Here is a 27,372-nt window from a genome sequence, read left to right on the forward strand (position 1 = left end):
CATTTTGCAGGGCTTTTTGCAGTTCCAGCTGTTGAGGCTGCCCTGGCCCCAATCCACCATGAAAAGGGGCGGGTACAGGCCTAGTTCCCATACAATTCTTTCTACCCCACCCTTGCGTACTGCCATGCAGATTTTACATCCCACCTTTCTCCCCTAGAACTGAGACTCAGCTTTCAAATTAAAACAAATACCAATACAAATAAAATATACATGGGATGATAATCTATACTATTAAAAAAATTAATGTTTAATAGTGTCCCAATTAAAACAAGCTAAAACAAAACAAAATGGAGCCACAGAGACTATAAACTAATATTGAACTATTTTCTTCCAGATATTGTTCTCCTGAAAATTTTCTTGATCTGATCCTGCTTCCACTGAACACTTCTCCATATATTTTAAGCAGCTACCATGCAGGTGACTGTCTTGATCATTTGAATAAACTCTTTAAAAGAATGCAGACAGAAGAAATGTCGGTAAAATAAAATTAGATTACCCTAACCCTAGTTACATTACACTGTGTACAAATACCAGGTGTTCCACATTTACAAAAAGTAATCTCAGAACTGATTGTCATGACAAATAACTGGATTCTCAAAAAATATTTATTTTAACATCACCATCCATTTCTCCCCCTCTCTTAGTCTCTTAGTCTCTCCCCATATCATGTATGTCAAAAGCAGCTCAGACTGGCACTCCTACATCTTCCCACATATTAATCTGGAATACTCATTGTGAGTTCTAGAATTAGTTGATCAAGTAGGAGGGAGAATCTGTCTCCTTCCAAAAAAAGTAAAAATAAAAATGATATGAAGCTCATGACTCCTCAAGTTTATAATAGGTGTAAGCTTCAAAAGTGCACATGGAGACAGAGCACAAGGCAGTACCAGACATCTGTCACACTGGCATTACTTTTTGAAATCAGTGAATCTCTCTGTGAGTTGGCCTTTTTGGGTCTGAACTCCATATGAGTGCAGTCTACAAACTATTGGTGTGGGATACAGTATTCCTGAGGAGTGTGACAGTAGCCAAAAGCCCATAGGGAGAAGGAAAATAAAGTTACTGTATATATTCATGTATAAGAAATGTTACTAAAAATCTTAGTAAAAAAATTGATCCAAAAACCTGAGTCAACTTATCCACAAGTCAATGTAAGGCCCGAGACATATGGTCGAGAAGCGGCGTGCCAGCGCCGATTCTAGGGTTCTGGAGCGTGCAGCAACCGCATGCTCCAGAACCCTAGTTCGTGCCAGTGGTGCCATGACTCTGGCCCCACCCAAACAGGGCATGCATCCATGACACAAGCGCGGCACTGCATCTGCATGTTGCGGTGCTTGCATCATGGATATGCCCCAGTGTGTCAATGAAAAGAACCCGTTTTTCTGGATTCTTTTTTGTCTGGAGGGATGACGCACAGTTTGGCTGCTCTGGCGTCCCTCTGGAGGAAAAATGGACGGCTCCAGCCTGCCCTTTTGGGGCAGTCTATTGAGCCTCTAACTACTGTAACTTTAATTCTTATTTTTTTAAAACAACCCATGCCTTGGTGAAAGGCAAGTCTGTAATTTGTTCTGAAAGCACTGATGCCTTCTACTCTCTCATCCATCTAGCTTTTAGTATGAGCACAAATAGTTATGCCTGTTGGAATTGTGTAAGTTCTTTGGCATTGTCTTTCTTTGTGTCATCCTTTAGATCCTTTGTTATATGCTCCTAAATTTTACCCTCAACTTATCCACAGATCACATTAAAATCCATAATTTGGGCCCTAAAACCTGCCCTTGACTTATGCTTAAGGCTGATTTATATCTAAGTATATACAGCATTTATCCTTCAATACATGCATCATAATTTTCTATACTAGTGATTCCCAAACTTTGGTCCTCCAGGTGTTTTGGACTTCAGCTACTAGAAGTCCTGCCAGTTTGGCCAATAATCAAGCATTCTGGGAGCTGAAGTCCAAATCATCTGGTGGAGCAAAGTTTGGAAAACATTGCTCTAGCCCAAAGCTACAGTCTTTCCTGGATAACAATAATGTAAGCACGATATCTGAGGCACTTGTCTGTCTTTATACTTTGTAGGGTTGTCCCTAAAAATGAAATGAAGGTTGCAGCTAGTACAATATACAGCAACTAGATTGCTGATAGAAACACCTCACAGAAACCACATGACATCATTTCTGAAGTAACTGCACCGACTACCAATATGCTTCCTTCTGAATTTAAGGTGTTGATAATGAGATTTAAAGCCCTAAAAGGTTTTGGATCTGGATATTTGAAGGCCCTTCTCACCATATATATATCTTCCTGACCACTGAGGTTTGCCAGAGAGACTCTCCCCTGTGTCCCATTAGTGAGAGAAATACATATATACAAACTTGAGGAGGGCCTCTTTCTGTGGCTCCCTAGCTGCAGAATGCCTTCCCCTTGGTGACCCATTTAATGCTAACACTGGCCTCATTTCTGCACCAAAGCCTTTGGAGTCTAGGGACTAGGTCATAGTGCCTTGATATATTGCACACTGCATACACTGTTCAAAAATGTTTTAAATCACTTTATACTGTTTTTGATTGTTTAAAATCTTAAATTATTTTAAATAGTTTTGCCTTTGATATAGGGAAAGAAATCCTTTAATTCACAAATATATAGATCCGAGTGAGCATTTCCCATGCTGGCTAGAACTTGTGGGAGTTGACATCCAACATTATTCAGAAAGTCACAACTAGCCCACCTCTGCTCTAGATCGACTTGAGTTGCCCATGGTGATAAATGCAACATGGATAATAGGGCATGACATACTCAGCATTGCCTTGAGCTTTTCACCTTCCCCTGTCGTATATGGCTCATTGCTCTGATGCACTCACTCTGCTCCTATGTTGACTGTCACCCATGTCATAAACACAGTGGTATTTCCGGATGACCATTCATTGTGCAAAGTCCTGGACCTTACATTTAAATCTGTTCCAAGTCCTCTAGGAATGTGTTGTCTCTGTGCCCAAGTGGGTGCTTTGCTATCCTCAGCAGTTAATAATTGCTGAAAATAGATTCAAGTTGTCATGGAATGGAGGTCAATTAAAACTGTTAAGGTTGCCTTTTGGAATGTGTGAAAAACCTCATGTAACACTTTCAGACATACAGTTAGGAGGTAAATACATTGGGAACATAGGAAGAAGCTATATTTTCACCATGGAAGTATGTATCCTCCAATTTACACAGTAATCTGGCAGCTGTGTTCTGCCAATCAATTGCCTGGAAAATTAATACACCCAGCCATTATTTCAGTTGAGTTGTGATATGGATATGCTACTCCTTATATCCATTTATCTACAATAATGAAACCAGACTTGGGGAACTCTAAAATTGTACTAGTTCCTTTTGGAGTCAACCATTTCAGTACTAGCATTGCTGATCTGCTGGCCTATGTTGGCTTCCTAAGCCAGCACAAGCTATGAAACAGTTTCAACAAGAGCATACTAAGGAATTATTAAAGAAATCATATGTCAGATAGAGCTGGGGTTTGCTGGTAAGGAGTGTGTGTGTGTTGTGTCTTTAAGTAGTTTCTAACTTATGGTGACCCTAACATGAACCTATCATAGATTCCCCCCTGCAATATTTGTTCAGAGGAGGTTTGCCATTATCTTCCCCTGAAGCTGAGAGCATGTGACTCATCCAAGGTCACCCAGTGGGTTTCATGGCTGAACTGGGATTGATCTCTGGTTCCCAGAGTCATAGAAGATTATCACACTGATCGCACGAATAGAATGGGATAAGGATGGGAGCAATCCACTTTGCTCCTGTCCTTACCCTCAGTGTGATAATATCCACTGTCCAGCACTCTGGACACATTGGCTTTCTGAGTGAGAGGAAATAAAGTTATACCTGTGAACGTTACACCATTCACATTTAAACAATGAATCACAAAAAGCAAAGAAAGAAAATTCAAGGGGACCTTAACTAGCTTTTCCTACCTCCTGTAGGCATGTATCTGCTTGTGCAACTATAGTTGCATCTTTCCATTTCTAATAGCCTCCACCATAATTCTTCAGTTCCATTTCCTCCCTTGGGAAATGACCTTGTAAACTCCGTTCATGAAACTGTACCACACCACTCAGGGAAGTAGGGATCAAAAAGCAGCACATACACTAGCAATTAATAATTATTTTAAACATTCAGACAAATATTTTAAAACTAAAAAAATAACTTAATGTCTCTGTATTCACAAGGGCAAACAAAATAATTAAAAGCTAGTTTTTCTCAATAAAAAATACAGCAAGAACTATAAACTCAATGTCAGAACTGTAGATAAAGCAACATAGGTCCAAAACACACTGCAGAAATAATCCAGTTCAAGATCACTTTAACTGCCCTGGCTCAATGCAAGGAAATCCTGGGAATTGTAGCTTATTGTGGCACCAGAGCTCTCTGACAGAGAAGGCTAAATGTTCCACAAAGCTACAGTTCCCAGAATTCCCTGAAATTGAACCAGGGCAGTTAAAGTGGTGTCAAACTGGATTATTTCTGCAATGTGTTTTGGACCATAATCCTTTCAAACATGACATTGCCAAATCAGATCTCCATCCTTGGTTAATATTTTTTTTGTAGTGACTAGTGAAATGTGGTGTTCAAGAAACTGAGGCCCTATACAGGCTGGCACTTTGTGCTGGCCTGTGGGCAGAGTTAGGGTGCAGCATCTGCACACTGGATGCCCTAACCCTGCCCCCAGGACACCATTTTAGCATGCACTGGTGCACACGGTGGGTGCCATAATGACGCCCTTTCAGTGCTGCATCTACATTATGCACACTGAAGGGGCATCATAAAGCCGCACTGCAGTGGGTATGGTGCCCCTTGGAGGGCGCAAAAAGGAGCTGCTTTTTGCGGCTCCTTTTTGCATTCTCCAGAGGCCAGATCGGGGCTGCGGTGTGAAGTTGCCGCAGCCCCAATCTGGCCAGTAAAGGGGCAGCTGCAGACTGCCCCTTTGGGATGGTCTGTATAGCCCCTGAGATAACTCTTATGTTGGTAGATGTCTATATAACAATGACCCAGCAGTGGAAGTCACCTGTAACATTGAGGCTGCTACCACACTGCAGAAGTAATGCAGTTTGACACTGCTTTAGCTGTCATGGCTGCATCCTATGGAATCTTGGGATTTGCTTTTCAGTGCTTCTGGAAACACTATGCTATGGAATCTGAGAAGAGGAAAAGTGAAATTAATTTTTGATGCTTTTCTGTATCAGTTTGAAATAGTGTAACTTGTAAGAGATACCCCAATGTTTGAAATATGACTGGGCCAATGATGAACTTACTAGTTAATTATATTTTGAATATTTAATTATTTTTAAAAATGACCAAGGATTAATCAAACAGCATGTGACAAGTGCATGTGATTGCAAAATTAAACTGAAGTGTTATTCCAGGTTGATGTTTATATCTTTCAGGCTGTGACACATGATTAACACAAAATGAATGTATTTTTTTAAACATGTGTACCATTTGGTCCAAATATCCCATCATTTTGTAAAAAGAATGTGACAATGCAGTTGATAAGCATGCTTTTATTTCCAAACTTCTGGAATACTTACAAAAAGATCTGTTGTAAATCTCATCATTTTAAGAAAGCCTATTTCTTCTCTTCTATATGAGCTGTCTAATGTCAATATATATGTAAATAAACCTTTGGGAATATAAATATTTGCATATTCTTAATGTACACTGCATCCAAGAATAGTTAATTGTCCCTGAAAGCTATAGGTTTATCATTTCATTTATTGGATGGTATACATTTATCAAGCCTGGATAAAACCAGCAAACCTAGTTGTTGGCTTTGATAGGAGCAGCAGCACAGCTATCATTTAGTTTGCTTGCAGCCTCTTCAAGTTGGCAATGTCACCCTGAGTTGATGGGAGCCGCAGACATTTTTGCTGACTGGAGTCAGGCTATCTTTTCCAGCTTGCTGGAATAGACACAGACACTGATTGGGTCATGCTGAAAACATTCCAGTCCTATGAAGCAAGTCTGTTTGTATTTTAGGTTTGGCAGGACTAATGAATTAAAAATCTTGGACTCTTGTCAGTTTGCTGCTTTAATAATGCCTCTGATGGATGGATTTTTTTGCCCCACGAAGCATGACAATACCATAATCCCTCATTGTTGGAAAGGAAAGGAAGGGATGGGACTGGACCGGATGGTGGAATTGTGAGGGAAAACAGAAAAGGGTGGTCCGGAGGGACTGCAAAGCCTATGGGAAGTGCAGGTAGCAGCATGTTGCCACGACAGCTGTTTCAACTTCTCAGACCTTGTCAGCTTGCTGCTATGTAGCAGGTGCAGCCTTTTCTTTTATTGAATCTGTACTCCATAAAGGCAAGAACAAGCCAAGGCTGTGGCTGGCCCTGGATTATACAAGTGCAGACACTACTAAGTGAGGTAAGACAACAGGTGTGAAAACTGAACTAACTGATTGAGTTGTAACCACGCTTAACTTGAGTTCTGTTACAGATTATATATATATGGAAAGAACAGTCTGTTTCACAGCCAATCTAATGGAAAAGATGTTTGAGGGAGAATCACTTTAGAAATCTTATTGAAGTCTAGCTTTAATCAAAAGAGAGGACAGAACAGGATACTTTTAAATGGAAGTTGACTGGGTTTTAATATGTAATATTTTGTGTCCCCCCCATATACTAATATAGCCATGGTGTTGTTGGGAGAAAATAAACTTCAATTGTGTTTTGCATCTGCACCATTTCAAATGCTCTTTTTTTCCCAAAGAAGACAAAGCAGGCATAATAATCATAGTATGTTTATCCGAAGAGGTCTTTTAAAATCCATGAAGACTTTTAAGAAATGTTTTGCTTTTAAATGTGAGGTATGAAGAATATTTCTAATAATGAAACTGAAGAGTTTGGATTCAAGTTTGGATTAACTGAAACATAACTGATTACCTAACCTTTATATGTTATGCTAACAAAGATGTGGGTCCACTTCTAGAAAACTTTGGTAAGCTTCCTTCAGAATCAACACTATTTGATCCTTTACTTGTTCTATATATTGATGGATTTAGGTATTCCTACAAAGATCTTTCAAGATAGGAATGAAATGGGACATCACTGGAAACTCTTTTTGAAAGATAGCTTTGATTACTTATGCTTTACTCTAGTAAAAACAAAGCTAGGTTCATTGAAAACAATTCATGGAAGGTATCACATTTTAAATAGCTTAAATGAATCGCTTTGAGGTTACTCACAAACTGTTCAATGTGTTAGTCTCTTGGAGCTTGCAGACTGCAATCATGTATCATCCTGAAATGAATGACAACACTCCCTGGCCAAAGCACATGTTTAAATGTGTTCACAACCAGGATAGAGTTTCACAGGATACAGTTGTTAGATAAACGCTGAGAGAACAAGGGGTATTAGAATATATAGTTGTGGAATCTTGGCCAGATTCATCACAGGTTAAGATGTTAAAGAATGGATTGGGGGAATTTAATTCATGGTGTTGTGGGGATCTTAACATAAACCAGTTCTCTCAAGCCAAGTCCTCTCAAAGAGAAAGATGGGTGCAAAGCCCATGGGTTGTTGGATCCAGACCTGCAGAAAGTTCTTGTAATTTTAAGAGGTAAATGAAAGAGGAAACTTTACCTAATGTAGTGTTGCTTGCCATCTTAGCACAATGGCATGCTGCACATGATGAATTGTTGATCTGCCTCCAGTGAATTGTTTGAAATTACAGCTGTTCTCTCAGCTAGGGTCTAAACTCAGCAAACAAACAAATTTGCATCCCAGTGTTTAGCACCTTTACTTAGAAGTCTAAACAGACTCATTGTATTGGTTATGCAACTGTATTTTCCAATTCTGTCAAGCAGTACTTGCAGTGCAAGTCTGTGGGTGCTTCCAAATGGTTTCCAGAGCTTCACTCAAGATGTACTGGGTGACTGTTTCACCTTTTGCTCCTTAATAGATTTGTGGAAGATTTGTGGAAGTCATTATTGCTGACTTACTTCCTTCTCTCACCTCCACACTTCTAAGCCTTGTTTTACTTTGCCTTGAGACTGTAGCTGCAGTACTGCTTCAACCTCTCTGTCTTCTTCATATCTGATGCTTATAACAAGCAATTGCTCAGCATCTGAGACCTAACTGACTTTGTGTAAAGCATAGCCGATGCCTTTGGTAACTACCACTGCTTTACACAATAGGTAGACAGTACTGCTGCCACCACAAGACAAGTGTCCAGTGAGAGGTATGGAGGTAAGTTTTATGGGATATGGACAGAAGGCAGGAAGGCAGCAACAAGGGTCCTTCTGCATACAGCAGAATCTACACTCCTGTTCAACCAACACGTGAGGCAGCTGCCTCACTCATCCTGATGAATTGGCTTTAAGACCAGCAAAATATCATGCTGAGCATACTACAGGTCAATGACAGGATAACAGTTATAACTGATACTGTGGTTTTCTAATTATATTAGCCACCAAATATTAAAACAACATTAATTAGGACCTATTATGAAATCTAGAATTTATGCAGAAATCTAGAATATATACAGAAATTATACAGAGATCACAAGAGTTATGCATAGAATACTCAGCCCCAATATAGTAGAATCATAAAGTTGGAAGAGACCATCCAGTCCAACCCCCTGCCATGCAGGAATACACAATCAAAGTACACCTGACAGATGGCCATCCAGCCTCTATTTATAAACCTTCAAGGAAGGGGACTCCACTACACTCCGAGGAAGGAGTGTGTTCCACTGTCGAACAGCCCTTACTGTCAGGAAGTTCTTCCTAATATTGAGGTGGAATCTCTTTTCCTGGAGCTTGCATCCATAACTTGCTGGCATGCTGTTCCAAATAAACTGTGATAATCTGGCTACAGTAAGCATGTGCGGATGGAACCTAATACAGTGGTACCCCGGGATACGAATGCGCCGCCTTACGAAATTTCCGGGTTACGAAAAAAATCAATAGGAAAAAACTGTTCCGGGTTACGAAGGTTTTTTCGGGTTACAAAAAATTTTTTGGTGCTTTTCGGCGCTATTTCGCACGAAATCGCGGCTTTTCCCCATTAGCGCCTATGGCTTTTTCGGCTTACGAAGCATTTCGGGTTACGAACGCGGCGGCGGAACGAATTATTTTCGTAACCCGGGGTACCACTGTAATTATTTTGTTTAGGAGGCTTACAATTCTAGAATTACAGCATTTTGGTAGCTTTTATAAAATCTTTTAGTTTACAGACATGAATGTGTTATCCAAAAATGTACAACATAAAGATTAGATCCACTTGTTTAAGTGCATTCTGTTGGCTTGAGATGGAGTTTTAGTGGGTGCAGAACAGCTACCTTTTGCTAAAATACCCAACATCTTAATATTTTCCCCCACATCTCCAGTTATGCAGCAGAATTGAGACAGAACCCTTTCTGAGGCCATGGAGAGCAATTGCTACTCACAGAAAATGGGATTTATCTAGATAGAAATCTTCTAATAGAGTCCAAGACAGCTCATAACTCTTAGCCAACAAAACTCATTCACCAAGCAACAAGCTCTTTTGGCCAAAGAAGTCTGTCCGAGATTTATGATATAATTTTGTTACCTGGCTCTCCTGGAGAACTATGTTTTCCACTGCCTTCATGCTTTTAGTGGGACTTTAAAACAAACTTGATGACACAAAACTAGTAAAAGATTTCAGGTGACAACAAGAAAAAAAGTTGTTTCATACATGTTTTTTATCCCTTTATGACTGCACAGTTAAGTAATGACTACCATGTTTGAATAATCCTTCACAGATTTACCACCACAATTTTGTTTATAGTGAACCCATAGTATTTTAAAAGCAATAGCTTGCTATGCAGTCAATTCACATTTTTACTTAATATATGACACTAAAGTGTTATGCATGAATGTGTGCACCAACCCACATATCTGCACCAGAGCAAGCCCAAGACCTTTTGATGTTTGAAGCAAAGAATGGCTCTTCTCATTTCCCTGTCCAAACACAGACCAGACTTGCAGTGGAATCTTTTTCAACACTGGGGATGAGACAATATCCTCCATTGCACTTGTGTGGAATATACAAGTATATGGGGAGCAATGGGGAACCTGTTAGTGATCCTGCTACCAACCATTCAGTGCCAAAGGCAGCAATGTTGCCCAATTGAATGATAAGCCATCATGTACACACTGAGAAATATGGATTCTGCAGTGTCTTCATAACAACAATCTTAGTACATTTATCATACAAATAACTATATTATGACTATTTCTGAGGTGAGATGGCCTAAAACAATAGCATGAAATTACAAGGGGAAAAAGATAGTCATGTCTGTGCAATGAATGATAGTCATGACCAATCTCTGCATATTTTTAGTTTGTTGCATTCTACTGGGAATACCTCATCAAAATGATCTTGCACAACTGTTTACACAGCACTTGGGGATTCCCACACCACCTTAGATGTTTTAGTATGGACTCAGAAAATCAGCAGTCAGTTAATTTCAATTCCCCACTTATCCAGGGTAAACATAATCAAGACAACCTTATCAACTCAGCATTTCTTAGCTGTGTATATTTTATTGAACCAACAGTTTAATTAAGTAAATAGGACTGCACTTTACCTATGAGCACTGAATTTAATGTGGCTTGTATCTGATTGGGTATTATTATTATTATTATTATTATTATTATTATGCTTTATTTATATAACACTGTAGATTTGCAGAGCACTGTACATACAAACAATAAAATAGATACGAGTAAACCTGGCCATGGCATACATATAGGGTTGCACTATAACTCCTGGAAATTTATTGGCCTAGCACCTTTGACCCTCCAGATGTTTTGTACTAAAACATCTGGAGGGCACAACCCCTTAGCATTGGCCTTGCTGATGGTAGCTTCTGGAAATCCAACACATCTGGAAATACAAAGTTTCACCACCTCTGTTTTAGGAAAAGTCAAGAACTTGTAGCTAAATGCATGGGGATCATGAAATTAAGGAAGAGGGGATATTGGTATGCACCTTTAAAGGGAAAGTACAGATTTGCTGAGAAAACTTATCTGTAAAAAATCATAACAGAAAATGGGCTTGCAAGTGATTGTACTCATCATCTTTCCTGAAAATGAGAGAGCACTGTGTAAATATGTAAACTCAAACAACATTCAGTCATATTATAGCAATTTCTCATTATCTGTAAAATATGCAATATTTCTATTTTGCAGCTGGAAGATACAAGTAAACGCATAGGCCCAAGTGCCCACATGATCACCACAGCAAGGGTAGCTGCTGATAAAGCGATACGAATTGCTTTCAGTCTAAATGACTCCCCAGGTAACTGTCATTTTAATCAAATAATCTGTGTCCTGGTTATTCTTGTTTGCCTTGGGATGGTAGAGACATTTATTCAGCTCACATTTTAATATAAACTTATCTACTGTGCATGTCTCAAATCAATAGGTGAACCAGGACACAGTCATACTTTAATCAAACTTCTCTGAATTTTGCTGTGGAGTTAACAAGTCAAACAATGCATACAAAAATATGTGCATTAGTGGAAATAATGCACGGCACAAAATGCATTATATTAAGTAAATTTTACTTTCACAGCACTTTGCATATAAAAACACTTGGATCTGCTCTGATTTGGATGCTGCAGTTGATACAGGTTCAGTGATTTTAACTGGACCCTGCTTGTCCTATGTTATTAGATGCATTTCAGTGACCTGAGGGTGTTGACAGGACCCTTGGAGCCCATTTTCCCCCTGGACCCCACCATATTGGATAATTATTGGGGAGAGGCAAAGTTCTAGAGCATCTAGTAGTAATGTGTCCCTGTTGGTTCTGCTGGATCTCTTTCTAGCTTTCAGTATCATCAGTCATGGTATCCCTCTGGGTCATTTCTCTGGGACCAAGCTTAGGCGAACTGTTTTACAATGGCTCTGGTTCTTCCTGAAGGAATGGAATCAGAAGGTGGTGCTGGGGGATGCCTGTTCAACATCCTGGCCACTGATCTGTGATATCCCTTAGGTTTTGGTTCTGTCCCAATGCTGGTTAATATTTACATGAAACTGTTGGAGGAACTTATCTGGAATTTTGGGGTTCAATATTATGAGCAACTCTATTTTCTATTCAGTTCCAAGGAAGCTGTTTCTTTACTTAACCAGTGTCTGCTGTCAGTAATGGACTGGATAAGGTGACCAAACTGAAACTTAATCCAGACAGGACAGAGGTACTCCGGGTCAGTTGTAAAGAAGATTAAGAAATAGGAATCCATCTTTGTGCTGGTTAGAGTTACCCCCCCCTCCTCAAATCTCAACTTTGCAGTTTGGGTGTACTTCTGGACTTGATTTGGCCCGGTCAGGAGCACATTTGCATAGTTAAAACTATTGCAGCAGCTGATCCTGCTCCTTGAATAGTCAGACCTAGCTATGATGACACATACCTTGATAGCATCTCATTTTGGCCACTGTAATGCACTTTACATAGGACTGCCTTGGAAATGGTTCAGAAACTTCAGTGGAACTAGTTATAGGGATTGTGTGACTTCCCTTTGGCAAGAAGCTTCACTGGCTACTAGTCTGTTTCTAGCCAAAATTCAAAGTGCTGGTTTTCACCTTTAAAGCCCTACACAACTTGGGTCCAGACTATGTGAAAGATGGCATCTCCTTATACAAGCCATGTTGAGATTTAAGATCTGCAGAGGACATTCTCTCAGGTCCACCGCCTTTGCAGGAGCGCTTGATGAAGATTCAGGCAGAGCCTTCTCAGTGGCTGCTCCCAGGCTGTGGCAGGACTTTGAATTTTAACTATGGAGCAGTAGTATATGTGTGTGTGAAGTGATGTGCTGTATTTTTTAACTGTTTTATTGGAAATTATGTTTTAAATATGTTTAAACTGTTTTAAACTGTTTTAATCATGTTTTTTAAAAAATAATATTGTGAAGTAATTCTTTTAAAAGTGTTGTAAATTAATTTGTTAGCTGATTTTTAAAAAATATATTGTAATCTATCTTGAATCCTCTCTCAGGAAAAAGACAGGATATAAATTCAATAGATAGATAGATTTAGGATAAAAATTCATATTAGGAGAAATATGCAAGAATATGAATTTTTAAAAATCATAGACTGCTGCAGAAGTGAAATGAAGTGAACCTAAGGCTGAGGAAATGAGAAAATAAGTGAAACCAAAATGGAAGGACTTTCCTAGCCCTCTTCTTGCTATTTGGTGTTCTGTGCCTTCAAGTCATTTCCAATTTATGGCAACCCTAAGGCAAACCTATCACTTTTTTTTTTTTTGCAAGATTTCTTCAGATAAGGTTTGCCTTTGTCTTCCTCTGAGGCTGATAGAGAGAGCAATGTCACCCAGGCCAGTGGATTTCCATGACAGAGTGGGAATTTGAACCCTGGTCTCTAACCACTACACCACACTGACTCTTATTCTTGCCACTATTTGCAATAACCAGAGCAAGTTCAATGGCATGGATTAATTTTTGTTGTGTGGTTGAAATGTATTTTGGTTTCTTTTGAAAAAAAATTCAGAGCTATAGAGAAGAGGTTATTTTTATGAAAGTAACTGGGGAAGAAAATGAGCATATAAGAAAAACAACCAACACAATAGTTTCCCAATGATCCTATCTCAGGCTTGCTATAAAAGTGTGTTATGATATGCTTTAATTATTAGCTCACCCCAGAGTTCTGTTTTAGTACCACTGAGTTGAGATCTTCAGTATGTATGCAATGCATATCTTATTACAAAAATCTGCTTCTATAAGATTAAATTATTTATTTTTAAACATGATTTTTAAAAAATCATTACCAATTAATAAGGCTGTGTGGAACTTCCACATAGACCTCTGAATGAAGTGTCATACTATCTAAAAAGATAAAATACCATGAAAGCATCTGATGGCTGCTGTATAGTGTGGGTGTTCTCCTTGAATTGTCAAAACAGGAATCAGCTCTCTGCAACTCTAATCCAGTATCCTTGTCAAAATGTTTTACAGCTATCCAGTCAAATGTACTTTGAGCAGCTGGGCTACCCTTGACACTAAGTCATGCTTCTCCTTTTCTTTTGGTCATTCACCATGATTTGATTATCTTTTTTAAAAAAAGAATAATTGTCTTTTTTAAAAGAAGTGCAAAGCAGGCCTCTAGTATGTTGGGTTTTTAAAAATTCTGTTTTAGAATTCTTTTTAGAATAACAAGCAAATCAATCCCTCCCACCCAATTCCACAAAATTAACAATGTAATTGTAACTATATGTCAGATAGAGTCATCCTCAGAGGAGGGTAATTTCAAATCTCCTCTCAATAAATTTTGTCAAGAAAACCCTGGGAGAGGGTCATCATAAGTCAAAATTGACTTGGTGCTTTATCAGACGGGAGGAATTTTTCTTAAATTCGAATGAAAAGAAAGTGGGGCCAAAATGCATTCACTTAAAGTCACTAGTTTTGCGCAATTACGTGAATACGCATTGCATTCAAACTGGCTCCCCATTGCCTGAAAATAGCATGCCATTGCCCGAATTTGTGTGTGGCAGTCTGTCACGCAATAACGTGAAACCACATGATTGCGTTCGGACTGACTTCCCATTGCCTGAATTTGCATGTGGCAGTCTATCATGCAATAACGTTAAACCCCATGACTGCATTGAGATTGCCATCAGATTATACTTCCAATTCCCCTTGTCTGATAAACTCCCTGGAAGCACACAGAAATAATATATGTTTTCAGATCAACTATAAATTATCTACCCATCCATCCATAACTCCAGCAATATGTAATCTATTATTAGTTTCTCCATTTTTACAATACATTAATATCTCTTCTGCCAAAAAATTAAGTTGATTAATTGGAGGTCCAGCTTCAACATTCAGTACTTTAAAAGCCATTAACAATGCTGTGCATCAAACTACACTAGATTAATTCTAATCACACCACATTGTTATACTGTTATAGCAGTGATTTGGTCCCACTTTTGTCTCAGTCCTGTCACATGACATCTTGGTTTTCCTAGTGCTACTGTGCTGTACAGTGGTTGGGAATATGATTTTTTCATGCTGAAAATGATCCCCTTTCTCACTATGATTTAGTAACCAGTTTGAGTGCAGATATCTCATTACACTTCCTTGTGAGAGTGCTCAATTAATGGGTGGGATGTAGGTGTTGTTTGGGTGTCCCTCCCTTGGGGATTCCCAAGAAAATCTTCAGCAGAGAAACCTTGGAAACTTGAAAGTTTGAATTGTATAAGCAATTGTATTGCCCATTACCATGTATGGATGCGAGAGCTGGACAATTAAGAAAACAGATTAAAAAAAAATCATTTGAGATGTGATGCTGGAGAAGAGTGCTGAGGATACAATGGACAGCCAAAAAAACCCAAATAAATGGGTCGTACCCTGAAATCTCCATGGAAGTCAATATGATTAAACTAAAGCTGTTGTACTTTGGCCACATCATGAGAAGGCATGACTCAATAGTTTAAATATCTGCTTTCCCTTCCACATAGGGAAGGTTGACTAGAAGCAGCAGGACCATTATACTGTATACACAGAGGGGATTTACCCCATCAGTCTCCAAGTAGTATTCCCCTCCTAGTTTATTCTCCCATACCACACTATACAGAATCTTTAGTAATTTTTTTGTACTAATGTTACTCATAAATTGTAAATCCCGTATATCACTTAATGTAATGCCAATTGCTGTGATATAAACAACTAGCAAAATTAAAATTAAACCTTAATTTTACCTGTTGTTATACTTTATACTATATTATATATTATAATATATTTATTATTCCTTTCATTATACCTTATACCTTTTATTTCTAAAGTCCCGTGCAAATTGATGGAGCTATATGAGTCAATGACAAAATAATAATAATTCATAGGAATTATCTGTTATCTTGGTATATTATTTGCAGATATTGTGGTCCACTATGGTAATGATTAGGAGTCTGATAAATGTGACAAATAAGTGCAATTTCTCAATGATAGCTGTTGATTCCTTTGTCAAAAGGGTGGTGAATCTGCTGTGAATTCCTATTAGGATTTATGCTACTTTTATCCCCAGCAGGACCCCCTTCCACCTTCAATGCTGCCACCACAAACAGCTTGTCTGAAACCAAGCTCTCAGAATGATAGTGATTCCAGAGGCCAAAAGTAGAATAATAGAATAATATAGTTGAAAGAGACCACAAGGGCCATCCAGCCCAACCCCCTGCCATGTGGGAAATCTCAGTCAAAGCATACCCGACAGATGGCCATCCAGCCTCTGCTTAAAGACCTCCAAAGAAGGAGACTCCACCATACTTCGAGGGAGTATGTTCCATTGTCTAACAGTCCTTACTGTCAAGAAGTTCCTCCTAATGTTGAGATGGAATCTCTTTTCCTGGAGCTTGCACCATTGCTCCAGGTCCTAGTCTCTGGAGCAGCAGAAAACAAGCTTGCTCCCTCCTCAATATGACATCCCTTCAAATATTTAAACAGGGCTATCATATCACCTCTTAACCTTCTCTTCTCCAGGCTGAACATCCCCAGCTCCCTAAGTCGTTCCCCATGGTTTCCAGACCCTTCACCATTTCAGTCACCCTTCTTTGGACACGTTCCAGTTCCTCAATGTCCTTTTTGAATTGTGATGCCCAGAATTGGACACAATATTCCAGGTGGGGCCTGACCAGAGCAGAATAGAGTGGGACTATTTATTCCCTTAGTCTAGATACTATACTTCTATTGATGCAGCCTAAAATCGCATTGGTCTTGTTAACTGCCACATCACACTGTTGACTCATGTTCAACTTGTGTTCCACTTGGACTCCCAGACCCCTTTCACATGTAGTCTCGTTCAGCCAGGTGTCATCCATCCTATATCTGTGCATTTCATTTTCCGCCCTAAGTGCAGTACCTTACATTTCTCCATGTTGAAATTCATTTTCTTAGCTTTGCCCAGCTTTCTAATCTATTAAGGTCATTTTGAATTTTGATCCTGTCCTCTGGGGTATTAGCTACTCCTCCTAGTTTGGTGTCATCTGCAAATTTGATAAGTATGTCTCCAATTCTGTCATCCAAGCCATTGATAAAGATGTTGAAAAAAGTATATAAAAACAAAACTTTATTTACAGTAGTTAAACACAAAATAGCAGATTATTAATGTATAATTTTTAAAACACCACACTCGCTCTTCAGACTAATCAAATACTTACCAACTGCTCAACTCAGATTCCTTTCTCTCACTCCCATTCCTCATTCTAACCCCTCACCACATCATTTCCCCAACTGTACTCTTTTCAAGTCTCAGGCTAAACTATACTCCCCTTTCAAACCAAACTCCCAACTATCATTCATTCATCAACCGTCTCATACAAATCTTGTCAATCATGCCACTAATCAACATTCACTTTAATACTTCATTTTCTCTTCCCCCAACAGCTGCTTACCTCATCTTCTGACATACAACCCATAAATCAAGCAACATGTTCAAATACAAACCCATGCCATTATAACTGCAAACTGAGTTCAAAGTGCAAAAGTGATTTGTGCTCAGAGACTCAGCAGGGGGAGAAGAGAGGGCAGAACTTGCCCTTCCCTGCAGATTCAAGCAAAAGCAATTAGCTGTAACTTCTCTCAGTTCTTCCTCATTTATAACATTTTCCTATTTTGACCACACACATTGGTATTGTGTGGCCACATGTCCTAGTTTTTATCTATGAAAGGTTGGAGTGTGTGCATCTATGCAAGATTGGAGTGTGAATAGGGGTCCCTATTCCTGTAACTTTCATTCCCCCCCCCACCTTAAACTGGTCTTCTTTTAAAATGTTCCCTTATAGGTGAAGGATGAAACTGCAAATAAGTAAGTGCACAATTTAGTTAAAAGAAAGTAGGGCAAAGGCTCTTGACCTGAAACTTTGGCTGATGTAAAACCCACCAGCGATGGGCTTGATGGAACTTACCGTTACAAGCTCACACCATTTCTCCAAGGGTTGAAAGCAAAAGGGGACAAGCATTTTAGTTTTTCTGATATATGGTATGTGTTCATATATACATAAAGTCAGAAACTGCCACTGGCCAAGCTAACTAGGGGAATTCCTGAAACTGTAATCCAAACGTTTTTGTTTCCTATTTCAGGGGAAGCACCAATGCCATAGCTATCTTGTACAGAGCAGTTCAGCAATCAGGGTAGGTCTTCCAGTCCCACTGTAAACATTTCTTGCATTTTTCAGATGCCCACTTGATTTGTATATTCTTGGGGCATAGAGAAAGGCATCTGCTGGCCATTAAGAGCCATTAGTCTAACAATAGATATATACCAGGCCAAATTTGTCCAGACAGTTTTTGCCTCCCACTAATTCTGAATCTTTTATAGCGAGAGTCACTAGGATATTGTGGAACTAGAAAAATCCCTCCCAACTATCCTTTCCCACTCATGTGCCTTCTAGATGTTTTGGAATACAACTGTCGCATCTGATTATTTTCAATGCTCATTTGGGTGACAGGAGGATATAGTTTCAAACATCTGGATGTGTGATGTGCCACATTTGAAGAGCCTATTTTAGACCAATTGCTACTTTTGTTTCAACATTATGATCACCCAAATTTCAGTGCCAGGAGGAAGCCATACTCACCCATGAAAATCCTGCTGTAAAGATACTATGTCTATTTTCATTGATGGTTACTTCTTGGTAAGAGTATTTAAAGTCTTAGAGATTTATCATACAAGTGTACATTTGTTTCTTATCTGCATATCTAAATTTGCTCCATTTACAAAGTTTTCAGAGTTTTGACTTGCTGTTGAGAAAAGAGAGAGAGAGAGAGACTCTTAGCAATGGGAACTTTTTTATTTTTAGGGCTAAAAGGAACTATAGTCAGGAGAAGCAATTTTCCAGTATGGGAAGAGTGGGTTACATATATATCCTCCTCCAGTAATCCAAAATGGAAGGGTAATATATCTCATCTTCCAGTATTCCCAATGAAAATGTGAGCAGGCATGTTTCTCTTCTTCTCCTTCTTCCCCTCCTCCTCTTCCTTTCTTAACCCAACATGGTTTAGCATCATGTCTGCAGCACGGTACGAACCGCTGAAAAACGGCAGTCTCCCGGTGCCTGTTTTTCTGCCAGAGGAAAGCCGTAGCCGCCAAACTGCACAGCTTCCTGCCGGCGGAAAAAGAACCCACAAAAATGGGTTCTTCTAGAGCCGCAGTGGCGGTGTAATGAGTGCACCACTGGCACACTCATTACGTAAGCACCATGTGGCGTTGTGTGGACACCGCACGGTGCTTACGTAACAATGGCTGTGCCCATGTATACAGGGCGCCGCCATTGTTATGCCCTCATCACATGCTAGGGTTGTGGGGTGTGTGGGCACTCCTGCCCCAGGCAATCACTAGCACGTGATGAGTGTGTCCCTAAAGGCCCATTTGTACTGGCCCTGCTTTAGCATAGTCTTCCATGTTTTTTGGACCACAGTCATCACCTAATCTTCAACAAAGGAATGAGGGTTGTACTTTGCCAAATGGGAGCTTTCCCCCTAAACCTCTTAGTTGTGGCAAGGGGCCAGTTTTCATTGAGGCTGCATGGGGCTTCAATGAGCTCAGTCTCTTTTCCACCCATATTACTGATGCCTTTATCCATGAAATTCCACTTCTCTTTCACCTGTAATTTAAAAAAGAGCATAATCAAATGTGACTCCAAAGGATGCAGGTAGCATCTTGCTAGTTTTGAAAATAGTAGCATGAGTTTTCTTCAGCCTTTCCCAACAGGGCCCCCTCCAAATGTGCCTACACACTTTTCTGAAAGTAAGCTCCATTGAACTCAATGGGATTTGTTTCTGAGTTAAGAGATGTAGATGAGATTGTGCTGTCTGTTTCTTAACTATATCTTGAAAAACCTCCAATATAAAGCATGGGGCAAGCCCCAGTTTATTGGATCATGTATGAAAGATGAACTCTCACCAAACTTGTCTTCTAATATTTGAAATAATTTGGTAGGACAAAGATGCAATGGGTGTAATGCGACTGTGATATAAACAAGGGATTTGATACCATTCCACATACAATCCCTGGGAGATACAGATTAAATGCAGAGTCCACAATTGAATGTACCAGAGCTTTTCCCTGAGGCCAAACAGTCTTGTGCTGCCATATGGCAACCTGCCAGGGATCCGGTGGCCATTCCATTCTCATTCCAGGAGGAAAAGGAGGATGTTGCTGCTGCCCAGCTGCTCATTCTTCATATCATGCTATAGCAGCCTTTGATGGCCCTCCTTGAAGCTTTCAGAATACTTCAAACAAAGCTTTTTTGGCTCTCTGACATGATCCTAGAGCAGAAAATACATGTGCTGCATAGCATCAGCTCTCCACATGTGTATTTTTAGCCCCACATCCCTTTAAAATATATGGGAGTGCTATCTATAAAAGAATCAGTCTCCCTCTTGCTTGTTTATTAAAAGAGTCCAATCAAAGTTTTGGTTAAAGTGACCTAAAGCAATTGTCCTATTTTTCGCAATAGGATTAGAGCTCATGTGGCCCATCCAAACCCAACATACCTAAATGCTGGGAATTACATGCCCCCTCCCCTAGCTTTAAACTTTGACAGATACAAGGCCATGGCTAATCTTCCTAGAGTCCAGCATGGGTTTCTTCCTTGTTTTTGTAAACATGCTTTGGTTTTTGAGCCTAAACAAGGAAGATGAAAATAATGTGCCTTGTTGTACCACACAATGCCCATGATGTTTTAAAGAAACCACATTTTAGTGTTGATCATGCCCAGTGAAACTGTTACCAGTGCCATAATTGGGGGTTTATTCTGATTTGCTTAGAAAACAGCATTTTCTGTGCAAGGAATAATATTTCCATGTTGAAATATGATTTTCTGTGTAGAAAATGCTATTTTCTATGAAGAGCATGGTGTTTTTTGTGCAAAATATCCATGTGTGAAATTTTGTGCAGAATAAGCCCTGAATTGCAAATAGCCTTCACACTGTGTGTGGTTTTTCTGTGGCTTCAGCCTTTCTAAGACCAGGAAGAAAATTGCTGGAACAAACTAGGAGCAGTCACTGAGAAGTCTGTCTCCTGTGTTCTGCAAGGGCGGTGGGACAGGGAGAAAGACAGGCAGGCTCATATGGGGAGATATGGTCTTTCAGAGAGTCTGGACTTAAGGCATGTAGAGCCTTTAAGGCCACAATCAGCACTTTGAATTGTGGCCAGAAATGGAAGGGATATACATACATACATTGGTTCTGTACTTTCCATCAGTTGATTGTGCAAAGTAATGTTTAAACTTTACATTTTTTTTTTCAATTTCAGATGATACGTCCCCTGAGGATGCCTTTCCTTTGGCTTTTCCTGATCTAGAACAGCAGCTCCAGGTGACTCTAGTTGTACTTAATGCCCATGTCTATTCTGTAACCACTTTTCTTTATAACCATTAATAATGTATGTGCACTATTGTAGGCAATAGTTGTCTCCCTGCATAGACATTTAATCTATAAAAATGTACTTGCATAATGTTCTGTATGCAGTACTGATTTGAGAGACTGCTTGTTACATTTTACAGCTCTTAGAACATAATAAGACGTTATACTTTGAATTTTAAAAGGAATATGTGAGACAGAATAAACCCTACTCTGCTTTAGGACTCAATGAGTTTAATGTGAATGAGGTTTGCATGTTGAACATATGTGCATCATTTCATACTATGAAGTGACGTATTTCTTCCTGAGCCCATGTGGGTTCTTCAGCTTGCTAAGTACCTAAAAGATCCCAGCTCTTCACTAGTGTCAGACAGAGAGGGTGCTGCTGGAAGGGAGTGGCTGAGAAATTTATATCCAAGGAAGTGAAGCAGGAAAGGAGGAGAGAGAAAAGGCTTTGGTATCTCATAATTGTGATTACCTCATTCTCTTGAAACACTCAGAGAAGTATGTGACATCAGAGCTATAGCTGACGAAAGAGGAGTCATTAGAAGGGTGGCTGGTTCTTGAGATGTGCTGACAGATGAGGGAGAAAGAGTAAATGTTGGGAGGAAGAAAGTTATGAAAGAAAGGAATAATAAAAGAACTACAGCTGCAAATTCATGCACGGGAAATCTTGCAGTTCAAAGCAAACTTCAAGCAGTTTTAGCTGACCACTTGAGCATCTGTTAGTTTTGTATACTTAGGGGCTCTCCAAACTGCCCCAAAGGGATGGGCTGGAGGCACCCAGTTAGCCTCCGGAGGGACACTGCAGCAACCAAACTGTGCGGCATCCCTCCAGACCAAAAAGAACCTGGAAAAACTGGGTTCTTTTTGGCGTGCGGCAACAACATCATCAGTGCGCCATTGGTGCACTGTGATGTGTCCACAATACAAGCACGGTGCCCAGAGGTGTGGATGTAGTGGCGCGCTTGTGTCGTGCACATGTGCCACATATGGACAGCGCCACGTAAAGATGGCACCATCCATACATGTTAGGGTTCTGGAGCATGCGGATGGTGCATGCTCTGGAACACTAAAGTTGGCCCAAGGACAGTGCTTCCTGCCCATCTATCTTGGGCCTTAGAAACCTTAAGCCCAAAACCTGTAGGGGTTGTGATGAGCAAACAGAGCTTTGTGTACATGAAGCTATCCCAAGCCCTGTGTATGTATGCATTCAAATACATGATGCATACATGTTTACAGAGACATCACACTGCCTCTGTTTCCATCCCCTTTCTTGATTGTCTCTTGTCTGTTGAGGTAGTAATAATACACCTTCACATGTATTAGGTAGCTGTAATCCTCATGAGAGCCAGCATAGCATAATGGTTTGAGTGTTGGACCATGAGTCCAGCTCGGCCATGAAACCCACTGTGTGAACTTGGGCAAGTCACATGCTCTCAGACTCAGGCGGTTTATTCAAGTTTCTGAACAAATCTTGCCAAGACCCCCCCCCCCCCATGATAGGGTTACCATGAGTCGGATACTGCCACCGACAAAACTCTGAATGTTTTATCATATTCCAAGTAAAAAAGTGTTGGTGACACTTTCTTTAGCGTGGATGTCAGCAATTTGTGGGAACAGGTGGGAGTACATTGGGTTCTGATGTCATTGCTGCACTGTGACAAGGCAATCCTCAGGGAACAAGGAAACTGAAAAAGGAAACTGATAGGAGACAAGCAGAACTGATTAACCAACATTTTCCCATTCTGGTCTCATTTTCATTTAGGGGAACAGAGAATGGCTGTGAGAGCCTTTCCTGCAAATAACCAAATGTGGAAAGTGCATTCTTTCTTTCTCTAGCTAGATGATGTCATTTCTGAATCTGGTTTCTTATTTCAGCAAGGCACTTGAGAATGTACTTCAAGTAATTGTATTCAGCAAAGTTCATGTCCTTATGGTAGGATATGTTCTTATGTGTATTTATGAATCTCTGCTCAAAAATATATTTTTAAGAAGTTGATAGGAAGCATTAGCTGCCTAACCTTCATGCCCTTTAAATAATTCACAGCTTTTTCAAATCATATCTTCTGAAAACGGTTTTTTTTTTCATTTGTGTCTCATTGTAGTGACCCAGTAGTAGTCACCAATATCCCTTCTCTTGCAAAAGTGGGCTCCCGCAGCAATGGCTGTGATTTATTGTACTCCTCTGAGATCTTTCTGACTACACAATTATAGGACTATCATTTCATTTTAATTACCATGTATCCTATGGAATCTTAGCTGTGAGTATTCTAAATGTCCCTCTCTAAATTGCAAATCCCAGGATTCCATAGGGTGAAACAATGGCAGCTAAAGTGGATTCCTAGTCCTATAATTGTGGAATGGGAGATGGCCCCTGCTGCTTGGTAAATGTGCTCATGAATGCTTCAAGAATGGGCTTATCCTTCCCTTTGCACTTGTTTGTGAGTGATGTGATGACATGAGCTGCAATGCTGTTAGCAAAGCCTGTAAGGGAGAGCAGAACCTAGAAAAGCTAAAGTAGTAGTGCAGAAATCCCACAGACCAGATGACCACTAGCCATGTTGCTTGAGGGATTCTGGGAGCTTTATCAGGCTCTGAAAGAGGCTAGCAGCAGTAGGTGGAGGTCCAAGTAGTGGACTAGGCAAGAACTAGTGGCCTTTGCTACAGTATATAATATGGGTCCTGGCAAATGCTCCAGTATGCCAGATACTGGCATAGGGTCTATAATTAACCACTAGGATTTTTGTTGTTGTTAACGTGCACAACCTGTGTAGCATTTCAGAAATGGACTTGTTTGCAAGTACCATGTTAGTAATTGTAGAGCCATTCTCTCTCTCCAGGAAAAGGGTCTTTACTAGACTGCAGGTGCAGAGGCAATACAAAGACCCTCTCCCTTTACTCCTGAAAGCAGAGTTTTTCTTCTTCTGTGACTATTGTCAGTCAGCACCTTTATGCAACATTTGTCCTATTGCAGGAAAATTGGATTTGATGCAGAAATGTGGAAAAAATATTCTACCCAACTAAGGCTTGTGCTCCTGTGCTCCATTATTTGGCAGCAAGCTCCACTGCATAGAATGGGACTTTCTTCGCAATGACTATGGAAGGGGAAAAGCTCACCCCATCTACTCTGCTCTGTCCAAAAATAATTCACAATTCTTTGTCTGCATTCCTGGATGGCACCTCCATACCTCACGTCCCTTTAAAAATCTTCAATAGGTCTTATGTGAAAGACAGTGAATAGAGACAATAATGAAGTGTGAATAAAATGGCAAAATTAATGAGGAAGACTACACAAGTTAGATGGGGTTGAAGCAGTTTGCTTTTGCCTGAGCCTACTAAGAAAGCAAGATTGTGACCCCCCCTCCCCCCCCGGTCACTGAGTTAATTGGTGCAAACTATTATTGTACTTGAACTCAGTTTGTGGCCACTGAAGTAAGCTGGGGATGAAGAGGGAAAGTGTGAGATAGAATCTGGAACATTTTAAAAAACAACTGAAAACATGGGCTGACAGAAGGTTAATTGTGACTGTCTTAAATTGAGAGAGTTGGAGGGTATGTTCCTCTAGATGCAAATAGTAGGGATCCTTTCATGCTAGACAGTTGTAGCAATGAAATTCCACTTTAATAGCCATGGCTGCATCATATGGAAAGCTGGGATTTGTAGTTTAATGAGACACAAGAGTGCTCTGGCTGACAATTCTTAAATGTCTGTATGTTTGAAATTTGATAGACTTAAGCCAGTCATAGCGGGATACTAAGTCTGCAAAACATACTTACTTCTGGCAAACAAAAATTATACTGATTTCCAATTTTAGTTAACAAGGCTAGCCAGAAATTGGATTTCTGGAATGAGATTTGGATTTGATGGGGGGGGGGAGATGGTCTGTTTTCCAAATTTTGTTTGTGCCACCACCACCACCTCCTGCTCTTCTTCTATTTATTTATATCCTGACTTTTTCCCCAGAATGTGATTCAAAGTGGCTTACAACAGTTAAAAAACATAGCTAAAATGCACAAAATACAATAGCTGAAAAACAAATAATCAGAAAAAATTGCTGGTTTCGACCAATATAATTTATCAGTCATTTACCACCGGCGAATGATTCAATGTGTGTTTAGTTTGTGGGGAACATGTGTTTGGATGTTTCAGACTACAATCCTGCACATGCATACTTGTGGTTTGGTGAAGTTGAACTCAATGGGACCTGCATAGGATTTCATGGCAGATTTTTTTTCTCTCAATATGCATTTGCCATGGATGGAGAGCTGATCCCAAAAGAGTGCTGATTACAGAATCACAGAGTTGGAAGAGACCACAAGGCCCATCCAGTCCAACCCCTGCCATGCAAGAACTTACTATCAAAATACTCTCAACAGATGGCCATACAGACTCTATTTAAAAACCTTCAAAGAAGGAGACTCCAATATACAGTACTCCAAGGCAGCAAATTCCACTGTCCAACAGCTCATACTATCAGGAAGTTTTTCATAATATTTAGGTGGAATGTCTTTTAATAATGAATAACAAATCATTTGTCATTATTAACTTCAGAGTTCTGTAAAATTTATCATAGAGCACTGAGGACATACATCAAGCTGAGATCAAATTCTACTGCTGACACAACTTCTGACTCCAACTCAGGTTTGACTGTGATTGGGGACAGCCTAAATCAGATGGATAGCTCTAAAGATGCAAATGGAATATTGATGGAGGCCATGAGCTATTAAAATTTCAGTAAGCAGCCCATGCAAGTGGTTGACTAAAAATGACATTAGGAGAATGAGAGGCATGGAAAGAAGGAAATGACAGATTTCTTAGACAGATGGGCTGCCTTTCTCTTTTTAGGAAGCCAGAAGGGGGCCTGTAGCAGGGGCAACAAGGGCATTTTAAGCCAGGAATAAAAAGTTTTCTGGTTTTGGAAAGGGGATTTATTGAGTGGATAACAATAGAAACATTCATGAAAGCCTAAACATACTCTAAGGTAAACTGAGTACTGAGCAGAAATCAAAAGCATGCATTTGGTTTCTTTTTAAAATAGCCAAGTGAAAAACATAGTACCCTATTAAATGTGGAGTACAAATCACATGCCCCAATTAAATATAACATCAAGCAACTTACCTGACCTGTCTTTGTTCTCCTCTCTGGGCTCTGAACCCCATTTTTAAAATCTTATTCCAACCTATGTTTTTCTGTGCCACACCCTTTACTAGGCAGTAGCTTTGTTCCTCAATCTTATCCCAAATTCATTGTTTTTCCAAAGTCCTCACCACAGCCTCATACTGGAGTCTTGGACCCATATGGCACGTGGTGCTAAAGGAGAGGGGGCACTTTTGATGGCCTTCATGGAGAGAGATGAGAAGCCTTTGCATCAGGTGTGATGCGCCCAGGATGCTGTGCAGGAAGGGGTGAGGGATTCTAGAGGCAATGAAAGGCCTGCCTGCCCCTCCACGTGCTTCTTTCTATGCATGGCTTTATGGCCCACTCTCTTGCCCACAGTGTAGAGTGAGCTTTGCTGGTTGCTTTAGAACCAGGTAGGAAATTTCTCCCTTTACTTGGTGTTTTTTTTTTTTTGGGGGGGGGCGTACCTTATATTGTATCTGGGGGACTTGGACAGCTGGCTATAAGTGGTGTTGTAAATAGACTTCCACTGGGCAGATAGTGGGAGGAGATTATAATTGTTTCTATGTACACCTTGGCACCCTTTATAGAGTAGAACTCTGGAACTGCTTCTCTAAGATCCTAGGGAAGGAGTCTACTCTTGAGGTGTACCTGGTGGTTTTGCTCTCATGTCTAAAGTCCTTGGACTTGGGTGGGAGCACCCTGGGTTTGCCTTCCAGTAGAAGGCTGGTCAGGGAGCAACCAATTATTGAAATGCCCAGGGGTCAGGTGTTTCATCCAAAGGAAGCCTGAGGAGGAAGTCAAGAGGCAACACCTGGCCTCAGATGAACCCGTATCCCTCTTGCTTTTTCCAGGATCATCA

General features: G+C 40.1%; 1 protein-coding gene across 2 annotated transcripts in view; it reads left to right on the forward strand.

Moving 5' to 3' along the window:
- The first annotated feature begins 6,023 nt into the window (after nt 1-6,023).
- MAP3K7CL (MAP3K7 C-terminal like) overlaps nt 6,024-27,372 on the forward strand; it is a 38,697-nt gene continuing 17,348 nt past the window's right edge. The window contains exons 1-3 of one of the 2 annotated variants that reach the window (XM_042456136.1): nt 6,024-6,416; nt 11,209-11,317; nt 21,283-21,344. In XM_042456136.1, the coding sequence (XP_042312070.1) occupies nt 11,248-11,317; nt 21,283-21,344 (132 nt within the window). In that variant the 5' untranslated portion in view covers nt 6,024-6,416; nt 11,209-11,247. The remainder of the gene's footprint in view (nt 6,417-11,208; nt 11,318-21,282; nt 21,345-27,372) is intronic. The other variant, XM_042456137.1, reaches the window with a different exon arrangement.

Source organism: Sceloporus undulatus, chromosome 3 (assembly GCF_019175285.1).
Source record: "Sceloporus undulatus isolate JIND9_A2432 ecotype Alabama chromosome 3, SceUnd_v1.1, whole genome shotgun sequence".
NCBI classification, from domain to species: domain Eukaryota; kingdom Metazoa; phylum Chordata; class Lepidosauria; order Squamata; family Phrynosomatidae; genus Sceloporus; species Sceloporus undulatus.